Source organism: Leucoraja erinacea, chromosome 8, assembly GCF_028641065.1.
Source record: "Leucoraja erinacea ecotype New England chromosome 8, Leri_hhj_1, whole genome shotgun sequence".
NCBI lineage: Eukaryota > Metazoa > Chordata > Chondrichthyes > Rajiformes > Rajidae > Leucoraja > Leucoraja erinaceus.
Window position 1 is genome coordinate 5,356,296 of NC_073384.1, and position 21,647 is coordinate 5,377,942.

At 47.1% G+C, this 21,647-nt stretch overlaps 1 protein-coding gene across 2 annotated transcripts in view; it reads right to left on the reverse strand.

Annotated features, from left to right (window-relative positions):
* Positions 1 to 21,212, reverse strand: part of sptlc3 (serine palmitoyltransferase, long chain base subunit 3) — an 80,603-nt gene extending 59,391 nt beyond the window's left edge. For both annotated transcript variants that reach the window (XM_055638918.1, XM_055638916.1), the window contains exons 1-2: positions 21,155 to 21,212; positions 3,886 to 3,987 (exon numbers count right to left, since the gene is read on the reverse strand). In XM_055638918.1, coding sequence (XP_055494893.1) covers positions 3,886 to 3,984 — 99 coding nt within the window. In that variant the 5' untranslated portion in view covers positions 3,985 to 3,987; positions 21,155 to 21,212. The remainder of the gene's footprint in view (positions 1 to 3,885; positions 3,988 to 21,154) is intronic.
* Between the last annotated feature and the right edge of the window lie 435 nt (positions 21,213 to 21,647).

Here is a 21,647-nt window from a genome sequence, read left to right on the forward strand (position 1 = left end):
AGTCCCACCATGGGACTAGTGTAGATGGGATGTTGGCCAGTGTGGGCAAGTTAGGCCATAAACTCTGTAAGACTCTATGCTGCCTGACCCACTTAGTTCCTCCAGCACTTTATTCAAGATTTTGTGGAAGATTCCAGCACCTGCACTTCCTTGTGTCGAAACCGAACATAAGGCACAAAGTGCTGGAGTAATTCAGCGGAATTGGCAGCGTTTCTGGAGAGAAGGAATGGGTGACGTTTCTTGTCGAGACACCTTCTTCAGACTTCCTTGTGTCTACATCTACTCCTTGCTCAGCTAGAAATTGGTTATCTAGCTGATGACTCAATAGACAATAGTTGCAGGAGTAGGCCATTCGGCCCTTCGAGCCAGCACTGCCATTCAATGCGATTATGGCTGATCATCCACAATCAGAACCCTGTTCCTGCCATCTCCCCATATCCCCATATCTTAAAGACTTAAATGTCTTTAAGAGCTCTATCTAACTCTCTCTTGAAAGTATCCAGAGAACCGGCCTCCACTGAGGCAGAGAATTCCACAGACTCACCACTCTCTGTGTGAAGAAGTGTTTCCTCGTCTCCGTTCTAAATGACTTACCCCTTATTCTTCAACTGTGGCACCTAGTTCTGGACTCCCCCAACATCGGGAACATGTTTCCTGCCTCTAGCGTGTCCAAACCCTTAATAATCTTATATGTTTCAATAAGATCTCCTCTCATCCTTCTGAATTCCTGAGTACACAAGCCCAGCCGCTTCATTCTCTCAGCTTGTGACAGTCCCGCCATCCCGGGAATTAACCTTGTGAACCTACGCTGCACTCCCTCAATAGCAAGAATGTCCTTATTTGGAGACCAAAACTGCACACAATACTCCAGGTGTGGTCTGTCCTGCTCTGGTCATTTCTATCCCTCCAAATATGCCCAGAGGGACGGAATCGAGAACCAGAGGACATAGGGTTAAGGCGATGAGGGCAATTTTTTTCACGCAAAGGGAGGTAGGTGTATGGAACGGGCTGCCAGAAGAGGTAGTTGAGACAAGTGCAATCGACACGTTCGAGAAACAATTAGACAGGTACAAGGATAGGACAGCATTAGAGGGATATGGACCAAACGCAGGTGGGACTAGTGTAGATGGGACGTTGGCCATGACCAAACGCAGGTGGGACTAGTGTAGATGGGACATTGGCCATTTTGGGCAAGTTGGGCCAAAGGGCCTGTTTCCACTCTGTAAGACTCTATGCTGCCTGACCCACTTAGTTCCTCCAGCACTTTGTTCAAGATTTTGTGGAAGATTCCAGCACCTGCACTTCCTTGTGGTTAAAGCAAAGATAAGACACAAAGTGCTGGAGTAATTCAGCGGAACAGGCAGCATCTCTGGAGAGAATGAATGGGTGACGTTTCGGGTCGAGACCCTTGTTCAGAACTTCTCGCCAGAGATGCTGCCGGTCCCGCTGAGTTACTCCAGCATTTTGTGTCCATCTTCGATTTAAACCAGCATCTGCAGTTCCCTCCTTTACTGTACCTCGGTACACGCGGCAATAAACTAAACTAATTGGCTTGGTTGAATGCAGAATTGTCCTTAGTGTGTGTAGGGCAGTGTCTGTTTTCCTGTCACTTGTTATCCCTCTTCAGAACACCTGCTCCCGATGATTATTTTTGGTTGCAGTCGAACAGCGGATCACAGCCTTTCCCCAAAAGCATAAACCTCAGGAGGCAAGGTGAGAGCGACTGCCCTTCATATCAAGGCAGCACAGTGTGATGTTAGGAAGCCTTTGTGGAATTTAAATTGTTCATAAGTGATAGGAGCAGAATTAAGCCATTCGGCCCATCAAGACTACTCCACCATTCAATCATGGCTGATCTATCTCTCCCTCCTAACCCCATTCTCCTGCCTACCCCCCATAACCCCTGACACCCATACTGATCAAGAATCTATCTGTCCCTGCCTTAAAAATGTCCACCGACTTGGCCTCCACAGCCTTCTGTGGCAAAGAATTCCACAGATTCACCACCCTCTGACTAAAGAAATTCCTCCTCATCTCCCTCCTAAAGGAACATCCTTTAATTCTGAGGCTATGGCCTGTAGTCCTAGACTCTCCCACTGGTGGAAACATCCTCTCCACATCCACTCTATCCAAGCCTTTCACTATTCGGTATGTTTCAGTGAGGGGTGAGTGTGTGTCAGGGAGATTATGGGGAACATCCTAAGACTGGTCTAATATCTTGCACTACATATTTATTTGCACATGTATTACAGTCAGTCATAGTGTCATTGAGCCATAGAGCATGGAAAGAGGCCCTTCCGTTCAACTTGTCCATGCCGACCAAGATGCCCCATCTAAGGTAGTCCCATTTGCTCACGTTTAGTCCATATCCCTTCAAACCTGCCCAATCCATGTACATTATGAATGTAATCATGTATTGTCTTTCCTCTGACTGGATAGCACACAACCTGGCAATAAACTAAGTCCAAATTCTACCTTCCCAAGTGTCTTTTAAATGTTATTGTTGTACCTGCCGCAACTACCTCATCTAGCAGCTCAATCCATATACGACCAGCTTCTGAGTGAAAAAGCTGCCCCTCGGATTGCTATTAAATCTTTCCCCTCTCACTCTCCCCCTGCTCAGTTATCCTCTGCTCTGTTAACAACAGTTGGTTAAGCTCAACTATTCATAAAAGCAGCAGACCTTTCTGCAAGCACAGCACCAGATATTCAGAATAGGCCATTCGGCCCGTCGAGTCCATGCCGACCAGTGGTCACCCCGTGGACTAGCACCATCCTACACACACAAGGGACAATTTACAATTTTACCACAGCCAATTAACCTACAAACCTGTATGTCGTTGGTGCGGGAAGAAACCGGAGCACCCGGAGAAAACCCAAGCGGGTCACGGGGAGAACGTACAAACTCTGTACAGACGGCACCCGTAGTCAGGATTGAACCCGGATCTCTGGCGCTGTAAGGCAGCAATTCTACTGTATCCATCTAACCCTATCCTATCCATGTACCTGCCAACATCTTTTTCAAACGTTATGATACTACCTGCCTCAACTACCTCATCTGGCGGTTTGTTCCATACATCTCCCACGCTTTGTGTAAAAATTTTATCCCTCAGCTTTCTATGAAATTTTTCCTCCCTCAGCATAAACCTCTGGTTCTCGATTCCCCAACTCTGGGTAAAAGACTCTGTGCATTTATCCTATCTTTTTCCCTCATGATCTTATACACCTACATAAGATTCACGTTCATAGGTTTTAGTAGCAGAATCAGGCCATTCGGCCCATCAGGGGCGGCACGGTGGCGCAGCGGTAATATTCATAAGAATTCACAAGAATAAAGGGTAGGCCATGTAGGACTATGAGGAAAAAACTTTTTCACCCAGAGAGTTGTGAATCTGTGGAATTCTCTGTGTTTGAAGGCAGTGGAGGCCAATTCATTAAATGTTTTTAAAGGGGTGTTAGATTTAGATCTTGAGGCTAACGGAATCAAGGGATATGGGGAGAAAGCAGGAACAGGGTACTGATTTTGGATGATCAGTCATGATCATATTGAATGGCGGTGCAGGCTCGAAGGGTCGAGTGGCCTACTCCTGCACCTATTTTCTATGTTTCTATGTTTCATAAGTGATAGGAGCAGAATTGGGCCATTCAGCCCATCGAGTCTATTCCGCCATTCAATCGTGGCTGACCTATCTTTCCCTCTCAGGCCCATTCTCCCGCCTTCTCCCCACAACCCCTCTCACACGTACAAATCTAGAATCTATCTATCTCTGCCTTAAAAATATCCACTGACTTTGTCTCCACAGCATCCATGCCAACATAGACCGGTCGTACGACCTGGAACACCACAGGGGCCACAGATATGACATTGCCCTCCATGTCACATACCATTCGTGGACGCTTTGCCCATCTTTCTTCATTGTTGCATCCAAATCCTGGAACTCCATCCCCAGCAGAACTGCAGCGGTTCAGAGCAAGCTTCATCATTGCCTTCAAAGGGCCACGAGACACCCCAAAACAAAAATGAACAAAAGCAAAGACTCTATTATCACCAAGGCACGGTAGACTCTGGACCAAGTACTGGTAATTGAGATTACTCATAAACTCATTGATCATAGGATTTATTCAGCCACTCCGCCATCCACTTCAGCCACTCCGCCATCCAATCAGCCTGATCTATCGTAGACACAAAATGCTGGAGTAACTCAGCGGGTGAGGCAGCACCTCTGGAGAAAAGTAACGGGCCCATTCCGTTTCTCCAGAGGTGCTGCCGCACCCGCTGAGTTACTCCAGCATTTTGTGTCAACCTTCGATTTGACCAGCATCTGCAGTTCTTTCTTACACACGCCTGATCCATCTCTCCCTCTTAACCCCATTCTTCTGCATTCTCCCCATAGCCCCTGACACTTGCACTAATCAATAATCTATCAATCTCCGCTTTAAAAATACCCATTGACGACCTCCATAGACGTCTGTGGCAATGGGTTCCACAGATTCACCAACCTCTGACTAAAGAAATTCCTCTTCATCTTTCTGAAGGTGCGTCCTCTCTTTTCTTCCCCCCCTTTCCCCATTTTTACACTTCTCTTTTCCGTGCCCCACACTAGACGCCTCGGTGGCATCGCTGCCGATCCCCGTCCCCTTCCACCTGTTTATGTTTGTCTGGCTTCATATTTCATGCCTTTTCTATCCTCATCTAGGGGTGGCACGGTGGCACAGCGGTGGAGCTTCTACCTCACAGCGCTCAAGACCTGGATTCGATGCTGGCTACCGGTACCTGTCTGTACGGAGTTTGTACGTTCTCACTGTGACCAGGTGGGTTTTCTCAGTTTTCCTCCCACATCCCCAAAATGCGCAGGTTTGTAGGTTAATTGGCTTTGGTAAATTGTAAATTGTCCCTAGTGCGTGTAGGATAGTCCTAGTGTACGGGGTGATCGCTGGTCTGCACACCCCCGGTGGGCCGAAGGGCCTGTTTCCGCGCTGTATCTCTAAATTAAACTATACTCGGAAGCTTCAGATTCTGGAACATGCTTGCACAGAGCTCTGGAGCACCGCACACATAAACATAAACTTTATGCTTGGTCAGAGCTACCGTGACGCCTTTGGGAGCTCTGCAATGCAGCCAAATAGAACTCTGTTTATCAACAACTTCTGGCCTTGTACGGTGTACCTCCAGCACAGTAAACCATTGAAGACAGACACAAAAAGCTGGGTGTCAGGGGTTATGGGGAGAAGGCAGGAGAATGGGGTTAGGAGGGAGAGATAGATCGGCCATGATTGAATGGCGGAGTAGACTTACATAGAAAATAGAAACATAGAAAATAAGTGCAGGAGTAGGCCATTCGGCCCTTGAGCCTGCACCGCCATTCAATGTGATCATGGCTGATCATCCAACTCAGTGTACCTGCCTTCTCTCCATACCCCCGATCCCTTTAGCCACAAGGGCCACATCTAACTCCCTCTTAAATATAGCCAATGAACTGGCCTCAACTGCCCTCTGTGGCAGAGAATTCCAGAGATTCACCACTCTCTGTGTGGGTCAAATGGCCTAATTCTACTCCTATCACTTATGACCTTATGAATAACTCAGCGGGTCAGGCAGCATCTCCGGTGAAAAGAACTAGGTGAGGTATCAGGTCGAGACTCTTTCTCAGACTGAGAGTCAGGGGAAAGAGAAACGAGAGATGTAGAACAAATGCATGAAAGATATGTTAAAAAGTTAACATGTTACGATGATCATGGAGAGGTGGAGCCCACAATGGTTCATTGTTGGTTGTAGGGAAGGTGCTAACGAGTTATACAGACAGTGAAACTCAACAGGACGACAGTGAAACTAGTACGACGACTAGGGCTGCTTCACAATCTCATACTGGATTACGTAAAGAACTTTAAGGAATGGTGAGCAAAATCTTCATCCAAGATGTAGGTTTTAAGGAAGGTCAAAAGTTTTATATAAATCTTTCAAGCTTCCGAATAGTCCCTCCATTGTAGACAATAGATAATAGGTGCAGGAGTAGGCCATTCGGCCCTTCGAGCCAGCAACGCCATTCAATGTGATCATGGGTGATCATCCACAATCCACAATCAGTTCCTGTCTTCTCCCCATATCACCTGACTCCGCTATCTTTAAGAGCCCCATCTAGCTCTCTCTTGAAAGCATCCAGAGAACCTGCCTCCACCGCCCTCCGAGGCAGAGAATTCCACAGACTCACCACTCTCTGTGAGAAAAAGTGTTTCCTCGTCTCCGTTCTAAATGGCTTGCTCCTTATTCTTAAACTGTGGCCCCTGGTTCAGGACTCCCCCAACATCGGGAACATGTTTCCTGCCTCTAGCGTGTCCAAACCCTTAACAATCTTATATGTTTCAATGAGATACCCTCTCATCCTTCTAAACTCCAGAGTGTACAAGCCCAGCTGCTCCATTCTCTCAGCATATGACTCCTGCCATCCCGGGAATTAACCTTGTAAACCTACTCTGCACTCCCTCAATAGCAAGAATGTCCTTCCTCAAAGTAGGGGACCAAAGCTGCATACAATACTCCAGGTGTGGTCTCACTAGAGCTCTGTACAACTGCAATTAGCTAGGGTACTGTCCGATTCACCTCTATCCCATTGCGGACATTGGACTTTGTCTCTGGCACTGATGCACTACAATGCTGAGATCTAAATGCTGTGTACAAAATCATGTGATGAATAGATCTGGTAGATGCACAGAATCTCTTGCCCAGAGTTGGGGAATCGAGGACCAGAGGACATAGGTTCAAGGTGAAGGGGAAAAGATTTAATAGGAATCTGAGGGGTAACTTTTTCACACAAAGGGTGGTGGGTGTATGGAACGAGCTGCCAGAGGAGGTAGTTGAGGCTGGGACTATCCCGATGTTTAAGAAGCAGTTAGACAGGTACATGGATAGGACAGGTTTGGAGGGATATGGCCCAAGCGCAGGAAGGTGGGACTAGTTGGACATTGTTGGCCGTTGTGGACAAGTTGGGCCAAAGGGGCTGTTTCCACGCTGTATCACTCTATATTCTGCACTTTGCTCTACCTATTGTACTTGAATTTGACTTGATTGTGTAATGAAGAGTACTATCTGATCTTTTTGGATAGCATGCGTCACAAAAATGTTCACTGTTCCTAGTTATACGAGACAATAATAGACCTAAACCTAGCTCAAGGTGGTCAGAAAGTGCAGGAAGGAACTGTAGATGCTGGTTTATTTGGAAGATAGGCACAAAGCGTTGGAGCAACTCAGCGGGTCAGGCATCATCTCTGGAGAGAATGAAACAGGTGCCTGTTTTGGGTTGGGTTGGATCAGAATAATTGTGATGGGGGGAGGGGGAAGAAAGCTGGAAGAGAGGAACTGCATGGCAACACCTGGCAAGTGACAGATGGATACAGGTGGATACAGGTGAGGGAGGGTTTGGATAGCAGGCAGATGGTTGGACAAAGGCCAGAGATTCAAAGACAAAAAGTGTGGGATAGGGATAAACGAGTTGTGAATCGTGAAGGTATTCAGAAATAGTAGAAGTAGTCAGAACGGCAGGTTGAGTAAAGTGTCAACACAAGGAACTGCAGGTGCTGGTTTAACAAAAAAAAGACACAAAGTGCTGGAGTAACTCAGCGGGTCAGGCAGCATCCCTGGTGACGTTTTGGGTCAAGATCCTTCTTCAGACAGTTTAACTTAGTGTAGTTTTGTTTAGAGATACGGCGCGGAAATAGGCCCTTCGGCCCATCGAGTCCAGCGATCCCCGCACACTAACGCTACCCTACACACACTAGGGACAATTTTACAATGTTACCAAGCCATTTAGCCTACAAAGCTGTATGTCTTTGGAGCATGGGAGGAAACCAGAGAGAGTCATGGGGAGAACGTACAAACTCCGTTCAGGCAACACCCGTAGGCAGGATGGAACCCGGGTATCTGGCGCTGTAAGGCGGCAACGTTACCGCTGCGCCCTCGTGCTGCCCCTTGTAGGCAGTGGGGTGCAGGGAGGAAAGCTGGATGAGAGGAGGGACAGGACAATGCATGGCAAGGCAAGGTGAAGCGTCACGTCGATACGGGGAAACACAATGATCTCTCGCGATTTCGTTTGCGCAGAAGACAGGATACTGCAACTGAAGCAGGCCCACCACGGGTGGAAAGATTGGCCTTTGTTCCATAACCAACTCCATGCTCATCACCAAAATCAAAACTAAAAGCTCTCTCTGAAACTATGGGTCACCGGTGTGGGGGTGACACATTGTGGAGTCTGCAGCAGGCATATCAACCAGATAAATATATAAACATCAAAGTACAAATCACTATTTTGGCACTTCGAACAAAATCAATTCAGAACATCGAACAGTACAGGGCAAGGACAGGCCCTTCGGCCCACAATGAAGATCATGCCAAAACCAAGGTAGACAAAATTGCTGGAGAAACTCAGCGGGTGCGGCAGCATCTATGGAGCGAAGGAAATAGGCAATGTTTCGGGCCGAAATCCTTCTTCAGACTGAGGGCAACGTTTCGGGCCGAAACCCTTCTTCAGACTGAACCAACTGAACCAAGGTCTGAAGGGTCTCGACCCGAAACGTCACCCATTCCTTCTCTCCAGAGGTACTGCCTGTCCAGCTGAGTTACTCCAGCATTTTGTGTCTACCTTCGATTTAAACCAGCATCTGAAGTTGTTTCCTATACACTAAGATTCTGACTGTCTACCCTATCAGATTCTAACTGTCTACACTATCTGTGTGAAAATTCAACTGCTATTCTATCTATGTCTTTTAATTTACAGGAATATTATCCTTTAACCCTTTGAGCAAGTAGGAAGCGCTCAATCTGACGAAGGGTCTCGACCCGAAATGTCGCCTGTTCTTCTCTCCAGAGATGCTGCCTGACCCGCTGAGTTATGACAGCTTTTGGTGTCTATCTAGGGAGCACTGGAAGTACCGGTCTGACAAGCTGGAGTCGACGCCAGTGTCTTCTGTGCTCCAACAGCAAGTTGAAACTAGTGACTTGGAGTTGGTTATCCAGTGTTAGATATGGATCACGTACAGGCAGAGAAGATTAGCTTATCTTGGCATCATGTTCGACATGTTCACTGTAGTCGGCAGGATTAGTAAGGGCGTCAATGGTTACAGGACAAAAGGCAGGAGAATGGAGAATTTAATCTCAGAATTGAAGGATGTTCTTTTAGGAAGGAGATGAGGAGGGATTTCTTTAGTCAGAGGGTGGTGAACCTGTGGAATTCTTTGGAGATAAACTCAGTGGATATTTTTAAGGCAGAGATAGATAGATTCTTGATCAGGACGGGTGTTAGATGTTATTGGGAGAAGGCAGGAGATTGCGGTTAGGAGGAAGAGATAGATCAGCCATGATGGAATGGTGGAGTAGACTTGATGGGCCGAATGGCTTAATTCTACTCCTATGTACCTCATTGGTGACCCTCGGACTATCTTTGATTGGACTTTACCAGCTGGCTTTACCTTGCACTAAACGTTCTTCCCTTATCATGTATCTGTACTCTGTAAATGGATCGATTGTAATCATGTGTTGTCATTCCGCTGGCTGGTTAGTACACAACAAAAGCTTTTCACATTACCTCAGTGCACGTGACAATAAACTAAATTGAAACTGATGTCTTATGGCATGAAGGGCCTGTTTCTGTGGCACACTATTCCAGTAAAGAGCTCTGAGCTGCTCCACCTATATGCTCCTACCCGGTGCCTCAGGTCAGCGGATCAGCTGCTCCTTGAGGTACCAAGGTCTAAGCGGAAGCTCAGAGGGGATAGAGCCTTTTCTGTTGCTGCACCGGCACTTTGGAACACCTTGCCGCTGCAGATCAGACAGGCCCCTTCACTGTCCATCTTTAAATCCTCACTAAAAACTCACTTTTATTCACTGGCTTTCGACACTGGCTGAGACATTGTTCCTGTTTTAGTGCTTTTAATGTCTTTTAATTTTTACTGTTTTTATAGTCCTGTCGTCTTAATGGTTTTAGTAATTTGTAATAACTTTTTGTTGACTTCTCATGTACAGCACTTTGTGGTAACTGATGTTGTCTAAAAGCGCTTTATAAATAAAGTTATTATTATTATTATTAAAGAAACTAAAGTTACAAGGGCATCCAATATTTTGTTCGGGCAGCTTAACCCAGCAGTATAAATATGCATTTCTCTAACTACAACTTGTAACTCTCTCCGTCCTTCCCCCACCCTAGTCGTTGTAAGAAGGGGTTCTGCCTGAAACGTTGCCTATTTCCTTCGCTCCATAGATGCTGCTGCACCCGCAGAGTTTCTCCAGCACTTTTGTGTACTAGTTTCACTGTTGTCCTGGTGAGTTTCATTGTCTGTACAACTCGTTTTCACACAGCCACAGCCAACCTGCTTCCTTTATCATCATAACTTTTTTGCATATCTCTTCTTTGTGCTGTATCTCTCAAAGTCACCATCAATATCTCTCGTTTCCCTTTACCCTGCAGAAGGGTCTCGACCCCAAACTCCACCCATTCCTTCTCTCCAGCGACATGATCTGTCCTGCTGAGTTACTCCAGCATTTTGAGTTTATCTTCAGTACGAAAGCATAAAATGGTAGAGCGGAGAAAGATGCTGATCCCACTGAAATGGTGCCAAATCTCTGCTGGACACGAGCAGTCAGCCCTCTATTCCTTTCACAATTGTCGGGAAAACATATTTCCCCTTTGCTAAAAATTCTGGTCAGTTAGTCACAGACGTCACGCAGCGTGTAAACAAGTCCTTGGGCTCAACTTATCCGCACCGGCCAACATTGTCCCAGCTACACTAGTCCCACCTGCCCGCATTTGTCCCATATCCCTGCAAACCTGTCCTATCCATGTACCTGTCTAACTGTTTCATAAACGTTGGGTTAGTCCCAGCCTCAACTACCTCCTCTGGCAGCTCATTCCATATACCCACCACCCCTTCTTTGTGTGAAAAAGTTACCCCTTGATTCCTATTAAATCTTTTCCGTTTCACCTTAAACCTATGTTTGTTGTTTAACCAACTTCAACAAAGTTGCGGAGGAAGGAATTCCTTACACCGCAGATAGACGCAAAATGTTGGAGTAACTCAGCGGGTCGGGCAGCATTCCCGGAGAAAAATAAATAGATGCTGCTTCGGGTCGGGACCCTTCTTCAGACTAAAAAAGTTGTAGTATTTTATTCACAATTTGCATAATCAAGATTTTTTTTAAGTCAGACGCCACACCCAAAAATCAAATGGCATCTAAAGACATTTGTGGGCGTTTAATTGCATACAATGTTAATAGGTTTTCAAATAGCACATTCCTTTCCATTTACTAAGTGGCCTTTGCAAAAATACAACCTACAAATCCTTTTTTGATTTAAAGATTTAGTGTGGAAACAGTCCTTGGCCCACCGAGTCTACACTAATCATCGATTGCCCATTCACACTAGTTCTATGCTATCCCATCTCTACACACTAGGGGTAATTTACAGAGGGCCAATTTAACCCACAAACCCGCACATCTTTGCCATGTGGGAGGAAACCGGAGCACCCGGAGAAAACCCACGCGGCCACAGGGAGAACGTGCAAACTCCACACAGACAGCACCTGAGGTCAGGATTGAACCCGGGTCTCTGGTGCTGTGAGGCAGTGGCTCTACCCGCTGTGCCACTGACCCATTAATTAATTATTCTCATCCTCGTTTACAAATCTCTGCACACCCTCAGCTCCCTACCTTCCTCCCATCCCAGAACACTGAGGTATCTATCTCCCCCTCCATTCTGTCCTCTTGCACATCTGTAGTCTACTCTTGATCCACCACCCCCCCACTTCCCGACCTTCCCCTTCCCCTCCACCATTTCCCTCCCCCCTCTCTTCCCTGTGGCCCTATTGGGGTATGTACCACTTCTTAATTCCCCCACTCCTTTACCCTCTATACTCTTTCCTCTAACTTCGCATTTTCTCTTCTTTTCCCATTATCTCACATCGCAGACATTCGTCATCTGCCTATCGAACTCCCCACCCCCACCCCCACCCCCTTCACCTGTATCCACCTATCACATGTGTAAGAAAGAACTGCAGATGCTGGTTCAAATCGAAGGTAGACACAAAATGCTGGAGTAACTCAACGGGACAGGCAGCGTCTCTGGAGAGAACGAATGGGTGACGTTTCAGGTCGAGAGGGAGTTCGACCCGAAACGTCACCCATTCCTTCTCTCCAGAGACGCTGCCTGTCCCGCTGAGTTACTCCAGGATTTGTGTCTACCTCCCACCTATCACTTGCCGAGCTTCATCTTGATGGTCCTCTCTTCCAGCTTTCTGCCCCATACTCCAATCAGTTTGAAAAAGGGTCGCAACCCGAAATGTCACCTATCCCTGTTCTCCAAAGAAGCAGCCAGACCCGCTGACCAGCAGCATGGTGATGCAGCGGTATAGTTGCTGCCTACCAGCGCCAGAGACCCGGGTTCAATCCTGACTGCAAGCGCTGTCTGTACGGAGTTTGTACGCTCCCCTGTGGCAACGTGTGTTCACTCTGGGTGCTCCGGTTTCCTCCCACACTCCAAAAGACGTGCAGGCTTGTAGGTTAATTGGCTTCTGTAACATTGTAAATTGTCCCTAGTGTGTCGGATAGTGCTAGTGTACGGGGTGATCGCTGGTCGGCGCAGACTCGGTGGGCCAAAGGACCTGTTTGCACGTTGCATCTCTAATTTTGCTACACATTTATTTTAGTTTTAGAGACGGAAACACGCGTGGAAACAACCACTGAGTCTGTGCCGACCTGCGATCCCCACACACTTACACTACCCTGCACACGCCCTAGGGCGTGTGCAGGGTAGTGTAAGTGTGCGGGGATCGCAGGTCGGCCTTGGCTTTGGTAAGATTGTAAATTAAATGCTGTACGTCTTTGGAGTGTGGGAGGAAACCGAAGACCTCGGAGAAAACCCACGCGGGTCACAGTTGAGAACGTACAGACAGCGCCCGTAGTCGGGATCGAACCCGGGTCTCTGGCGCTGCGAGGCAGCATCACTCACCAGAGAAGGAGCGACAATAGCAGGGCCTTACAGCCCGCTGCAACTGAGGATTTACAGGCAACGACTTTGACGGGGCTATACTTTTACACTGCTCCACCTTGCACAAACACTTCCTGATTCCTGTGATCCATTTAAATTGAAGCAGTCACCACCTCGTAGCGACCTAAATGATAATGGTAGGCAAAAAAATGCTGGAGAAACTCAGCGGATGAGGCAGCATCTAGGGAGATGCCATAGATACTGCCTCAACCGCTGAGTTTCCTCCAGCATTTTTTGTCTACCTTTGATTTTTCCAGTACCTGCAATTCTTTCTTATACATCCTAAATGACAATATTTGATTTGTCCAATGGATACAATGCAGGAAACTGTGCAGTGGTTATTAAAAGGTGACTCATTAGAGAAATGTTCCCTTTCTTTCATTTTACGGTGAAGGGGTAAAGATTTAATAGGAACCTAAGGGGTAACTTTTTCCACACAGAGGGTGGTGGGTGTATAGAACAAGCTGACAGCGGAGGTAGTTGAGGCTGGGACTATCCCATCATTTAAGAAACAGGTAGACAAGTACATGGATAGGACAGGTTTGGAGGGATATGGGCCAAACGTGGGAAGGTGGGACTGGTGTAGCTGGGACATGTTGGCAAGTTCATAAGATCAAAAGCGATAGCAATAGAATTAGGCCATTTGGCCCAACAAGTTTAATATGCCATTCAATGATGGCTGATCTCTCCCTCCTAACCCCATTCTCCTGCCTTCTCCCCATAACCTCTGATACCCGTACTAAGCAAGAATCTATCTATCTCTGCCTTAAATATATCCACTGACTTGGCCTCCACATCCTTCTGTGGCAAAGAATTCCACAGATTCACCAGCCTCTAACCAAGGTTAGGCCCTGGAGTGATCCATGTTCTATCACTATGAGTCTATGACTCTAAATGGTGTTGCGCAGGAGGGAACTGCAGATGCTGGTTTAAATCGAAGACAGACACAAAATGCTGGAGTAACGCAGCTGGACAGACAGCATCTCTGGAGAAAAGGAATGAGTGATGTTTCGGATCGAGACCCTTCTTCAGTGCCGAAACATCACGGATTCCTCTTCTACAGAGATGCTGTCTAATCCGCTGAGTTAATCCAGCTTTTTGGTCGATATTCAGGGAAATGGTGTGGATACATTTCTTATTAACAGCAGAATACTTAACTCCAGGTCACAGTAATGCCATCTGGTGCCAACTTCCCCCACGACCTCTACTTTCGCAAAGTAATCAAGTTTCCTTTTTGCAAAATGCAACCTATAACAAACAGTCCTGGAGTTCTCCAGAGATTCACTTTAAACAAATCCACTTGGCTCTTTCCTCAGCTCAAGGTATTTACAGTTTTCTGTTTCTTAATTGCCTGAAATAGACACAAAATGCTGGAATAACTCAGCGTGTCAGGCAGCTTCTCTGGAGAGAAACAATAGGTGACACTTCGGATTCTTTCTTCACACCCGTAACGTCTTGACCCAAAGCGTCACCTATTCCTTTTCTCCAGAGATGCTGCCTGTCCCGCTAAGTTATTCCAGCATTTTGTGTCTATTTTCTGTGTAAACCAGCATCTGCAGTACCTTGCTACACTCTTACATCACCATCATTGTACCATATTATTTCCTCATTCTGTCTACATGATTATCATTGTCTGATGCATTCCCCGCAAACCTTCTTGAAGCATAACTGGCAGAGATAGATTAAAGTAGAGATGGTTGTAAACTTCAAGTTCGTTAGTGGAAATATCACCAGCAACTTGTCCTGGACCACCCATACCGAAGCGATGGCCGAGAATGCACACCTCTACTTCCTCAGAAGTCTTAAGGGCCTGTCCCACTTGGCGATTTTTTCGGCGACTGCCAACGTCATATCAATGTCGCCAAAAGATTTTGAACATTTCAAAATCCAGCGGCGACAAAAAAAAACGTTGCGACATTTGAAAAAGCGCTGCGCATCATACGCCATCACGCCGCAGATTTTCCGGTGACCTGATATGTCAGTCAATGATGCCGGCAGTCGCTGAAAAAAATCGGCAAGTGGGACAGGCCCTTAAGGAAGATGGGCGTGGGGAACCGTCGTGAGGGGGTAGTGGAAGAACACTGGGAGGAGCCGACGTAGGGGGAATCACCTTGAGGGAGGTGGGGGGAGAGAACATGGACACTGGGGACCCAGCGGGGGGCAATCGCTGTGTGGGGGGGGGGGGGGGGGGAGGACAAAAGGAGGAGCCGGCGTGCTTTGTAACTTTGTCAGCACTGTAGGTGGCTACTATTTGTATACATTGGGTACACAGCAAAGAATGTCACTGTGCCTTGTCATATGTGACAATCAAGTATTCCATTCCATTCCATGTCCCCAACAACTGTCACCAACTTCTACAGATGCACCACACAGAAAGCATTTTATCGGGATCCATCACAGCACGGTTTGGGAACAGCTCCATCCAAGACCGCAGAAAATTGCAGAGAATTGTGGACGCAGCCCAGGCCATCACACAAACCAACTTTCTCTCCCTTCCATCGACTCCATCTACACTTCGCTCTGCCTCGGCAAGGCCGCTAGCATAACCAAGAACCAGTCTCACCCCCTTCTCCCACCCCCTTCTCACTCCCTCTTCTCCCCTCTCCCATCGGGCAAGAAGTGTGAAAACGCACACCTCCTGATTCAGGGCCGTGTTCTCCCGTTCCGACGTCGGAGTTCCATCATCCCGGCGAGCGGGCCTGGATATCGGGCCGCCCGTAGCAGTGACCACGGAGGGCTCGGGAGGCCCCGACCATGGACGAACAACAGAGGAAAACAGAGGAGGATGACTGAACTTTGGTGCCTTCCCTCACAGTGGGAAACATTGATCCCGCTGTGTGGGGATGTTTATGATAAAGACTATCATGTTCTGTGTTCTTTATTTTATTCCTATGGCTGTATGGTGACCACAAATATCACTTAGTACCAATTGGGACATGTGACAATAAATGTCTCTTGTCTCTTGTCTTGTCTTATGTGGGCAAATGCGTGGCAGATGCAGTATAATGTGAGGTTATCCACTTTGGTGGCAAAAACAGGAAAGTAGACTATTATCTGAATGGTGGCCGATTAAGAAAAGGGGAGATGCAGCGAGACCTGCGTGTCATGGTACACCAGTCATTAAAAGTAGGCATGCAGGTGCAGCAGGCAGTGAAGAAAGCGAATGGTATGTTAGCATTCATAGCAAAAGGATTTGAGTATAGGAGCAGGGAGGTTCTACTGCAGTTGTACAGGGCCTTGGTGAGACCACACCTGGAGTATTGCGTACAGTTTTGGTCTCCTAATCTGAGGAAAGACATTCTTGCCATAGAGGGAGTACAGAGAAGGTTCACCAGACTGATTCCTGGGAATGTCAGGACTTTCATATGAAGAAAGACTGGATAGACTCGGCTTGTACTCGCTAGAATTTAGAAGATTGAGGGGGGATCGTATAGAAACTTACAAAATTCTTAAGGGGTTGGACAGGCTAGATGCAGGAAGATTGTTCCCGATGTTGGGGACGTCCAGAACAAGGGGTCACAGTTTAAGGATAAGGGGGAAATCTTTTAGGACCGAGATGAGGAAAACATTTTTCACACAGAGAGTGGTATATCTCTGGAATTCTCTGCCTCAGAAAGTAGTTGAGGCCAGTTCATTGGATATATTTAAGAGGGAGTTAGATGTGGCCCTTGTGGCTAAAGGGATCAGGGGGTATGGAGAGAAGGCAGGTACAGGATACTGAGTTGGATGATCAGCCATGATCATATTGAATGGCTGTGCAGGCTCGAAGGGCCGAATAGCCTACTCCTGCACCTATATTCTATGTTTCTTATTAGCTGTTATAAGTAAACTGAACCATCTTATCAGCAACTCGAGAGCTGTGGTGAGCTACTATCTATCCCATTGAAGACCCTCAGACTATCTTTAATCAGACTTTACTGGACTAAATATTATTCCCTCTATCCTGTTTCTGTACACTGTGGACTGCTCAAATGCAATCATGTACAATATTTTCACTGTACATGATAAAACTATACATGTATAGTGAAAAGACTATACAGGGTACGTGTAGCATTGCAACAAAAGCTTTTTACTGTACCTCGGTAACAATAAACTAACAATAAACATGACAATAAACTAAGCTAAACTAACAACACAATTTAAACAAGATAATTAATATCAGAGTAACTCAGCGGGACAGGCAGCATCTCTGGATAGAAGGAATGGGTGGCATTTCGGGTCGAGACCCTTCTTCACGCCCATCTTCATAAGCCTTCTAAGGAAGTAGAGGGATTGGAGTGCTTTCTCAGGTATGGGTATGGATGATCCAGGACAAGTTGCTGGTGATATTTACTCTTACGAAATTAAAGATTTCAACCATCCCTACTTTACTCTCCCACCTTGACATCCCACCTTGACTGCCCGGTTTTTAAACCAAATCAGTACAGCGAAGGACCTGCCATAGCCAGCACACCTCCCCTTCTGATCAAAGATAGCCTCACTAGGACCCAATTTTTACATTTACCAAGCCAATTAACTTACAAGCCTGTACGTCTTTGGAGCGTGGGAGGAACCCGAAGATCTCGGTCTCCAATGAGGTAGATACCCGGGTACGCTGCATTTAAGGACTCTATGCTCTCTGGTTGCACACCCTTCTGATCAAGATAGTGGTCTCCAATGAGGTAGATAGTAGTTCAGGACTGCTCTCTGGTTGTGGTAGGGTGGTTCCGTTGCCTGATAACAGCTGGGAAGAAACTGTCCCTGAATCTGGAGGTGTGTGAGGGGAGAAGGAGGGAGTGGCAGAGTACGACCCGTCCTTGATGAGCACAGGCTGCTGGCCTTGCTGAGTCAGCGTGAGATAGAGTTTTCAAGAGAGTCAGATATAGCTCTTAGGACTAGAGGAATCAAGGGATATATGGGTAAAAAGCAGGAATGGGGCACTGATTTTAGACAATCAGCCATGATCAATAATGAATGGCGGTGCTGGCTCGAAGGGCCGAATGGCCTACTCCTGCAGCTATTGTCTATTGTCTATTGGGACTGACACATGATGAACGAATGGATCGACTGGGCTTATATTCACTGGAATTTAGAAGGATGAGTAGGGATCTTATAGAAACATATAAAATTCTTAAGAAATTGGACAGGCTAGATGCAGGAACAATGTTCCCAATGTTGGGGAAGACCAGATCATATTGAATGGCGGTGCTGGCTCGAAGGGCCGAATGGCCTACTCCTGCACCTATTTTCTATGTTTCTTTGCTTCTCAAAGTTTCAATTTCAATTGCAATTAAAAACAGGAATACCGGAGTAAAACTTCACAGTGTGTCCCGTGTGTCCGTGTTAAATCGAGTGGGCAAGGTTCGAGCAGACAGGAGGTTGTTATGTTCACACACTAAAAGCTTCAACTCATTCCCATTCAACTGTACTATTTGACTAGGCAAATGAACCTTTATCCTGGAGTGTTATTTAAACTGCACTTTCTCTTTGCTAACAGCATTTTATTCTGCACTCTGTTTCGAGTCATAGAGCCATTCATCATGGAAACAGGCCCTTCGGCCGAACTTGCCCACACTGACCAACATGTCCCACCTGCCTGCGTTTGGCCATATCTCTATAAACCTTTCCTACCAATACTACCTGTCTGAAGAAGGGTCTCAACCTGAAACGTCACCTATTCTTTCTCGGCAGAGATGCTGTCTCTCCAGCTTTTTGTGTCAATAAACAATAGGTGCAGGAGTAGGCCATTCGGCCCTTCAAGCCAGCACCACCATTCACTGTGATCATGGCTGATCATCCACAATCAGTACCCCGTTCCTCCCCATATCCCTTGACTCTGCTATCTTTAAGGTGTGATCTCACTAGGGCCCTGTACAACTGTCTATCTTCATGTACCTGTACAAATGTTATGTTTGATGTTCTGATAGTATGTGCCTCAACTGGCAGCTCCTTCCATACACTCACCAACCTTTGTTTAAAAAAGTTGCCCCTCTGGGCTACTCAAGCTTTTTGTATTTACCTTAAGTGTCTGAAGAAGGTTCACGTCCCGAAACGTCACCTCTCATAAGGTCATAAGTGAAAGGAGTACAATTAGGCCATTTGGCCCATCAAGTATACTGCACCATTCATTCATGGCTGATCTATCTCTTCCTCCTAACCCCATTCGCCTGCCTTCTCCCCATAACCTCTAACACCCGTGCTAATCAAGAATCTATCTATCTCTGGCTTAAAAATATCCACTGACTTGGCCTCCACAGTCATCTGTGGCAAAGAATTCCACAGATTCACCACCCTACGTGTACAGAAATTTCTCCTCATCTCCTTCCTAAAATAACTTCCTTTAATTCTGAGGCTATGACTGCTAGTCGTAGACTCTACCACTAGTGGAAACATCCTCTCCACATCCACTGTGTTTTACTAGGAACCCGAGGAGTCATTTTATCACACAAAGGGCGGGTCGGTGTATGGAACAAGTTGCTGGAGGAGGTAGTCGAGGCAGGGATTAATCCCTATGTTTAAGAAACATTTAGACAGGCACATGGATAGGACAAGTTTAGAGGGAAATGGGCCAAACGCAGGCAGGTGGGACTGATATAGATGGGACAAGTTGGGCCGAAGGGCCTGTTTTCACACCGTATCACTAAATTCAGCTTGGTGGTTAAGTCAAAGATTCATTTTTACTTTACACCCACACATTACGAAAATTAAATTCAAACCAAAAATTAATTTTTATTCCTTAAACAGGGATTTAAATATTTGCATCAAAGTCTATTGCCTCTAATTAAAAACCTCGCTTTTAACTTCTTCGTCAATTGATAGTTCCACTTTGTTCAAAATGCAAAGTACATATTCTAATCAGAGGGAAACGGAGATGGACAGAAACCGCCAGCCAAAGAGAAATCATTGGTTAAATTGTATTGTGGTTATTTTTAATAAACTAAAATGAAGTAAAACGGTGCAGTATAATAACAGGGAACTGCAGTAAAGCATTGCAGTCTTTTTTTGGGTGGGGGGGGGATATAATCACAAGGAACTGACCAGAAGTATATTTAAATCCGTTATCGACAATGGCTGCATCAAGTAAAAACAGAATATTTTGCAATAAATAATGCATTCAATGAAATCTCTGGCGGGCACTTTTGCCGCTACTAATCAATAAGGGAAATTACTTACTGCAAAACTGTACGTTTAAACTAAAAGGATTATTAGAGAGCGAAGGAAAGGTGCAGGAATCATTGATTGCAAACACGCTGAAAGGAGTGGGGGAGAGAGAAGGGGGGGGGAGAGAAAGGGTGGGGAGAGGGGGGAAATGGTAGGGGGTGAAGATAGAAGGGATGGGAGAAAGAAGGAGAGGTGGGAGAAGGGAAGGTGGGGGAGAGAGAAGGGGGGAGAGTTGGAGGGAGGGGGGGAGAATGAAGGGAGGTGGGAGAGAGTAGGGGGAGGGGGGAGGGGAGGAGATAGGAGGAAGGGGGAGAGATGGACAGGGGGGAATGACAGGTGAGGGAGAGAGAGAAGGTAGAGGGTGGTTGGGAGAAAGGACGGGGAGAGGGGAGACAGAGGGTGGAAAAGAGTGGGGGGGAAAGAAGGTAAACGGGGATAGAGATAAGGTGTTCTAGAGAGACAGGGGAGAGAAGGAGAGGAGATACCTGATGGGTTTGTGAGGGGAGGGGGGGAGAGAGGGGAAGTTGTTTCTATGAGTAGAGAAGTGAGGGGGATAGATGGACAATGGGGAATTTGACAGTTGAAGAGAGAAGAGAGTGTACAATGGGAGGTGGAGAAGCAGGACGGGTTAGAGGGATGACAAAGAGAGAATAGAGATAAGAGTGCTTGAGAGAGACATTGGATATCCGGTGAATGGAGGGTGGAGAGAAGGATAGACTAAGGGGGAGAAGAGACCAGGAGGGGAGACTGAAGGACGAGTACGGGATAAGAGAGATAATGGGACCGCGGGGATGGTCCTAGTGAAGGGAGGAGAGAGAGAGAAAGGGGGGGAGAGCAGGGGAGAGAAGGAGACGGGGAGAGGCCGGGACCTGGGGAAATGACAGGTGGAGAGAGTGAGGGTACAGAGACCTGGGAGAGGAAGGACAGGTGCGGGGGAGAGACAGGCACAGGGTGAGTGGGTGAGTAGATGTGAGTTTGTTCCCTACCTGTGGGCCGCGGGTGTCGCCGTTCCTCAGTCCCGCCGCCGCCGCCCTTGTCCGTGCGCGAGAGCGGTGACCGTTTGAGAGGCGCGGCGCCCGCCATGGCGCTGGGCCCGGGGAGGAGGCGGCAACGGCAACGGCAACGGGCTCCCTCTCCCGGGGACACTCCCCCCTCTCCACCTCCCTCCCTCCCTCTCTCCTTCTCTCCTTCTCTCCCTCTCTCCTTCGCCCTCTCTCCGCCCCTCCTTCTCTCCCTTCCCTCTCTCCCTCCTCTCATTCCTCTCTCCTCCCCTCTCCCTCTCTCCCTCTCTCTCTCTCTCCCTCTATCCCTCTCCTCTCTCTCTCCCTCCCTCTCCCTCTCTCTCTTCCTCCTTCCCCCTCCCTCTCTCTCCTCCCTCCTTCCTATCCTCTCTCCCTCCCTCCCTCTCTTCTCCTCTCTTCCTCTCCCTCCCTCTTTCTCCCCTCTCTCTCTCTTCCTTCTCTCCCCTTCTCTCGTTCT